Below are 7,112 nucleotides of genomic sequence, written 5' to 3' on the forward strand. Positions count from 1 at the left end.
AAATATTTTATGTTTTGCCATTGAAGTTTCAAGAAAAGTGACTTCCTATACTTGTGATATATTTCCACTCGACCTTCATTTGGAGTGTCCCCATCGCCCACTGTATTAACCAAATATTTTATGTTTTGCCATTGAAGTTTCAAGAAAAAGTGACTTCCTGTACTTGTGATATATTTCCACTCGACCATCATTTGGAGTGTCCCCATCGGCAAGCCTCACACTTCCGTCAGCAATAGATGACGCTGAACAATTACGATAAAACATTTGGTAATTACGTCGTGTATATTCTCTTAATAATTAATTAATTAATCACAAAGCACATTGACTTGCTCAGTGTCCAAATGTTTTCTTTAAATATGTGCTATGCATTCATACGAAATATTAGAAACATACTAGTTATTTTGACATTAACTTTATGAACTACATTCGTACCAAAACGTCAAGTTCAACCTTTACAGTACATCGCACATTACTACATTGCCCGTTGTGCATGAGCAGCTACTTTTGATCAGCCACTGCACACTCTATGGATCAAATCAAATTAAAATATTTCAAAACTTAGAAGGAAAACAGTGAAATCTTTTAGAACCGCGTGTGCGTTTTATACAGCGACAACTAGAGGGACGAACAATAGAACAGCACCTGGTAAAAAAAAGGAAACGAAGCTTTGGGCTGCGGTTGGAGTAGATGTTGTCATTGCGTCAGTAGTTAGATACTCAGTCGGAAGATCTGAAATAGAGGAATCGACGAACATTGTCCAAACTGCAGAACGCATGCGCATATCAGTAGATGTTAGTATAGAAAGTGGGGTTATGGCGTACATGTGTTTAAAAGCATGCGCCAAAAGCCCAAATTTATAGTGTGTTGATGTTGGTGTTGATATTAATGCTGGTGCTAATAATGATGCTGACGCTGATGTTAATGCTGGTGATGTTGATGCTGACGCTGGTGCTAAAAGATAAATGAATCCAAATCCAGCGTCAGCATCATCGTCAACATAACAAGATGCCACCTCCGTCAAGGCAGTCTCTTTAGATGAACGTTGGCACTATAGTGTAATACCAGGCAGCGTACTACTCAGTGTGTTTCCTGTCATTCACGTTGCCCATACAACTTCCACAACCTCCCTATACAATTTGCCATTTTTCTTTATGTGCATCATATCCAGCTGCCACACTCACTAACCTACCAACACACACACACACACACACACACACACACACACACACACACACACACACACACTCACACACACACACACACACACACACACACTCACACACACACACACACACACACACACACACACACACACACACACACACACACACACACACACACCACACCACACCATCCGCCTATCTGTTCCCGTACTCTTGCACATTGCATGTCAGAGTATCAACTCCACCCCACAGCTCATTAATATTAATAAACAGACCTATTCGTATCACAGTCAAGAAATGAGATATCGTACAGTGCCATATCACCTTGGAAACCACTATAATGAATTCCATTAATTCAAACAGATGTTGTAGTCTGTTTGTGGTCCAATAAACACAGAACGCATATGCCAAACGTGTCCTTGATTTCCAATGTAGAACACAAATTATGAATTTTTCCATCTCCTTTAGTAACAAAGTAGACGTCCATGTTTCCAATGCCACTGCCATAGAAATGATATGCAAACTGCATTCGACATGCACTGCCACTCTTGAGATAGTTGGGACTGACAAGAGCGGCATGACAAGAATAGCTTGCAGCTGTGACTTCAAACTAGACGTACTGATTTATACTATCAATAATACTTACGATCCGAGGTCGAGTCCGTTCCTCGCGCGCGCGTTAAGACCTGTTAGAGCTGTTGTGCAAGAGACTACCATCTCTACCTAGCGCCCCAGACGCAGTGTGGATTGCAGCCCCGGATGCCCTGCAAATCGCATCCAGGGCTGCAATTCACACTGAGTCTGTGGCGAGGCTAATCTAGACCGTGACTCGATCCAGACTTTCTTTAGTCTTATACTAGACAATCAAAGCAAGCACCGACGAACCAGCAGAATTTAGTGAAAGAATCACACACAGTGAGCAGCATGCGGCATCAAAACGCAGCTTGGCAGCGATGGTGCGTCATCATGACGACACTCATCACTTTCAGCACGATTTCAGGTTCGTTCACATGTCCATTCATTACTCCAGTGTGCAGAGCGTGTAATGTGTTATGCTACCACCAATGCACAACATTCACTCTCACACTTTCGGTTCTCTACAGAATCGGCCAAGACGACCTGCGACTTCGAGTCTGGATTTTGTGGCTGGAAAAACTTGCCCCACAATGACCTGGACTGGAGACTGATGAGCGGCTCAACGCCGTCTGTTGGAACGGGCCCTACTACGGATCACACAAAAGGAACATCCTCAGGTGCCATTTTGGTTTTCTGTTAGCAGTTTCCACATCCTGTACTTGCCTTGCTTCTTCGTGTACGGAAGACGAATTATAGTATATTTTTGGTTGTCTGGTTGAGTTCTTGAGTGCTTGGTTATGACTTATCTGGCTTGTTCTCTGTCTGTCCAGGTGTCTGTCTGTTCTGTGTTTGTCTCTCTTTTTATCATTTTATTTATCTGTGATTGTTTGTGTTTTTGTGTCTGTTAGTTTTTGTTTGTCTGTTTGTCTAGGTGCCTGTGTGTTCTATGTTTGTCTGTTCTTTGTCAGTCTGTTGTTATTTTGTTTATCTGTGTTTGTTTATATGTTTTTGTTTGTTTGTTTTTTGTTTGTTTGTTTGTTTATCTAGGTGTCTGTGTGTTCAATGCTTGTCTTTATTCTTTCATCTGTCTGTCTATCGTCTTGTATTTCTGTCTCATTTTGTTTAGTTGTGTTTGTCTATTTGTCTGTTTGTTTGTCTATCTATTTGTTTGTTAGTTTGTTTGTTTGTCTGTTTGATTGTTTGTTTATCTAGGTGCTTATGCTCAATGTTTGTCTGTTTTTTTCTTTCATTGGTCTGTCTATCGTATTGTCTTTCTGTCTATCATTTTCTTTATTTGGGTTTGTCTGTTTGTTTGTCTGTTTGTTTGTTTGGTTTTCTGTTTTTTTGTGCATTTGTTTGTTTGTTTGTTTGTTTGTTTGTCTGTTTGTTTGTTTGTCTGTTTGTTTGTTTGTTTATCTAGTTGTCTGTGTGTTGAACATTTGTATGTTCTTGTGTGTCTTTTTGTAGTTTATTAAATTTTAGTTGTAGAATACATGCTTGATATGCTAGGTCATTATGTGTACATTGAGACGTCAAAAGGCAGCAATGCAGAAGCTGTACTTGCAAGTTCTGCTGTGACCAACTCAAATCAAATGACCTGTAAATTGTCAATGGCTTATCACATGTACGGCTTACATATTGGAAAGTTGGAAGTGATAGCTCACTCTACGTACAGAAACTCTTCAGTATGGAGTCGTTTTGGCACCCAGAGGAATCGGTGGTTAACCACTACTGTTGACTTTGGAAGCATAACTGGCTCGTTTGAAATTTATGTGAGGGCTTCACATTCATCTGGCTATAGAGGAGACATTGCTTTGGATGATCTTTCACTGACGAATTGTCCTCCAGGTACGTTTGCTATTGCTAGTGATCAGAACTGAAAGTGCTAATTGATTAATGAATGACATTGTTCCAGTAGAGAATGTAGTTATTGATACACCTGTACTATATCCGTCCAAATACAAATCCCACCAAAATTAAAGTCTTGGGCTTTAGTTCAAACCACTTTAAAACTTAGTCTGAATGTTGTTCTTAATAAAAGACTCAGACTGAATAGAAGACTTACTCAGTCTTCAGCTGGATGCGTACAGGTGGTATTTGTTGCAACCTGCAGAGCCACCTACTCGACCATTCGTTTGAAATTATCATATATTCGTTCAAGTCTGTAGGAATCACTATCAATGTTGATGACACGGACTGGCAGGATGCATGAACGACAAAAGCTCTGTGAAGCAAGTCAAAGTCAAACGTTATGTCTATGTCAGCAACGACAAATCACAATCAGTGGAAGCAACTCAGCTGATGTCGGAAGGTGGCACAGAACAGGAAGAAGATGATCTAGCACTTTCAGAAGAATCAGACTTTGAAGGCTTTACCGGACTACTTGCTGTAACTTTTATGTAGCTGGATGACTACGTGAACAGATAAGAGTAGTGTACATAATTGAGAAGTGAAGCAACTTGTAACTCTCTAGCATGCAGTCAATATGTTTGTACCATATAAGCCCCTGTCTAAATACATGCCCCAAGTCTTATATTAGTACACAAAAAGGCTTATTGAATTCTATCATTTTATTCAAATCCAGGACTTGTATTTGGACAGATACTGTATCCTAATTAATACAATTGGCTAATATATTTACTTGTGGAATCTTCCAATACAGTGATTTTGTCGTAGTGATTAATAATAGGGGTTAGATTTGTGTGTCACTTATCCAACGCTCACTTATCTTGACAGGTCAAGCTTGCCACATGGGTGATAATATGACAGATAATGAATACATCATGCATATTATATAAATTCACAATCAATCAAAAATGTGTGTGTGTGTGTGTGTGTGTGTGTGTGTGTGTGTGTGTGTGTGTGTGTGTTTGTGTGTGTGTGTTAGTGGGGCGCAGTGGAGCAGTTGTTAGAGCATTGGTGAGGACATCCGGGATCTTGTATTCCGTGATGAGGGCTGAAGGTTCGATCCTGCTGGGGGCGCAGTTTCCTTGAGCAAGAAACTCACCCACACTTGCTTTACTCGACTCAGGAGTATAAATGAGTACCTGGTCATTGACTGGGGTGGACAAGACCGCTGGCTTGGCAGGAACATCATGCAGCAGACGGGTACTTGTGGGTCTTGGTGTCCAGTTCCAGAGCCGCACCATTGTCAGTGCCCCTGGATGACTCTGGCCAAGCTCCAGGTGGATTGTAGCGCTGGCCCTAAGACTCCGCGTAGCGCATGAAGGCTCTCTCTCTATAGGCAGGGGAGCTATCTCCGCAATTGACCTCAAGGTCGACGTCGAAAGACGTGGAGGGCTTAACATTTGTCCATTGTCCATTGTGTGTGTGTGTGTGTGTGTGTGTGTGTGTGTGTGTGTTCGTTTGTGTGTGTGTGTGTGTGTGTGTGTGTGTGTGTGTGTGTGTGTGTGTGTGTGTGTGTGTGCGAAAAATTTGTTCAGTATACCTAATTTGGAAAAAATACGGTGTAATATGAACAATAGTTGAGTTTGTTTCAGCTTCAGTTATTCAACATATTCACGTATCCAACAGGGTCCTGGCCAATGGTGTCGGGTAAGTGACACGCGACTGTAAGAACACTTACTGAGAGATGCAGCGTTTTAATACAAAAGTTTAGAAGGATGGTTTAATGTATTGAATTCGTGCAGACGACAGAGATGGTTTTGTACTTCAAATTGTTACAGCTGTTATTATTGCTCATTTGTAGGGTCTCCTCTTTCTCTACCAAATTCATTTCCTAGTGAGTTACAACTGTACGCTCCGCGTCTCTTAGTTCTTACTCACTATTCTAATACTTAGACACGACATGCTCCTTTGAAACCAATCTTTGCGTGTGGTCTAATGATGTCTCTAATGACGTTGATTGGGTTATGCTGCAAGGAAGTACTTCTTCACCTGAAACTGGGCCTACTAATGATCACACATACCGAAATGGCAGTGGTAAGGTAGTAAACAACTGATAACACACAAAGTTGATTTAAGCATTTTATATTTATGTATTTACTTTGTCAAACGTTTGTTTTTTGTTTGGTTGCTGGTCTGCGTTTTCGTCAGTCAGTTATTTCTATTAATTAAATACCAACTTGTATGTGTGTGGGTGTGGTATGGTGTGTGTGTGTTGTGTGTGTGTGTGTGTGTGTGTGTGTGTGTGTGTGTGTGTGTGTGTGTGTGTGTGTGTACGTGCATGTGTGCATTGGTAAACATACACATGCATTAGTGCTAAATGAGTTTATACATGTATGCGTGTTGTTTGTTTGTTGGACCGTAATTTGTTGTGTACGTTTGATGTTTTGTTGGTTATTTGTGGTCAATCTATTGCCTGCCAGCTGTGCATTTATCTATTGGTCTGTTTGTTTTTTATGTGTCTGTTCATTGCTACACTAATTCTGTATCAGTCCTTACCATTTAGTTTTCTCTACGCTTTTTGTGTTTTCCTTCTTTTATTTTTTGTGCTTCCAGTTTGCTCTATTTACAGGTAAGTACATCTACTTTGAAGTCACAGGTGCAGGCTTTTCTAGTCATGCAGCTCTTGTTAGTCCCGAGTATCTCAAGAGTGGCAGTGCATGTCGCATGCAGTTTGCATATCATTTTTATGGCAGTAGCATTGGAGACATGGATGTCTACTTTGTGGCTAATGGAGATGGAAAAATTCATAATTTGTGGTCTACAAGGGGAAATCAAGGAAACGTTTGGCGTATGCGTTCAGTGTTTATTGGACCACAGACGGACTTCAACATCTATTTTAAAGGCACTCATTATAGTGGTTACAAGGGTGATATGGCACTGGACGATATCTCATTTTTTGACTGTGATCCGAGTAAGTCTGTTTATTACTATTAATGAGCTGTGGGGAGTTGATATTCTGACATGCCATGTGCAAGAGTACTGGAACAGATAGTCAGTGTGGTGAGTGTTTGTGTGGGTAGGTGAGTGAGTGGGGCAGCTGGATAGGATGCACATAGAGACAAATGGCAAATTGGGTAGGGAGGTTGTGGCAGTTAGGTGTGTAACGTGAATGACAGAAAACACACTGAGTACCAGGCTGAAGCCTGCTTTACAATATAGTGCCAACGTTCATTTAAAGAGACTACCTTGATGGAGGTGGCATTTGTGATGTTGACGCTGATGCTGACGCTGGATTTGGATTAATTTTTGTTTTAGCACCATCATCAGCATTAACTTTACCAGCATTAACATCAGCATCAACATCAATCTCAGCGCCAACATTAGCGTCAGTATCAACATCAGCACCAGCATAAATATCAACATTAGTGCCAACATCAACATCAGCACTATGATCACCAGCAGTGCCAACATCAACGTCAGCATCAGCACCAGCATTAACATCAGCGTCAACATCAACATCAGCGT

General features: G+C 41.0%; 1 protein-coding gene across 2 annotated transcripts in view; it reads left to right on the forward strand.

The window, feature by feature from the left end:
* Positions 1 to 1,954: 1,954 nt before the first annotated feature.
* The window catches only part of LOC134188740 (MAM and LDL-receptor class A domain-containing protein 1-like), a 13,916-nt gene continuing 8,758 nt past the window's right edge, over positions 1,955 to 7,112 (forward strand). For both annotated transcript variants that reach the window (XM_062656926.1, XM_062656927.1), the window contains exons 1-6: positions 1,955 to 2,163; positions 2,267 to 2,416; positions 3,249 to 3,587; positions 5,449 to 5,481; positions 5,541 to 5,681; positions 6,217 to 6,558. In XM_062656926.1, the coding sequence (XP_062512910.1) occupies positions 2,088 to 2,163; positions 2,267 to 2,416; positions 3,249 to 3,587; positions 5,449 to 5,481; positions 5,541 to 5,681; positions 6,217 to 6,558 (1,081 nt within the window). In that variant the 5' untranslated portion in view covers positions 1,955 to 2,087. The remainder of the gene's footprint in view (positions 2,164 to 2,266; positions 2,417 to 3,248; positions 3,588 to 5,448; positions 5,482 to 5,540; positions 5,682 to 6,216; positions 6,559 to 7,112) is intronic.

The sequence above is a fragment of the Corticium candelabrum genome, chromosome 13, assembly GCF_963422355.1.
Source record: "Corticium candelabrum chromosome 13, ooCorCand1.1, whole genome shotgun sequence".
Taxonomy (NCBI): Eukaryota; Metazoa; Porifera; class Homoscleromorpha; order Homosclerophorida; family Plakinidae; genus Corticium; species Corticium candelabrum.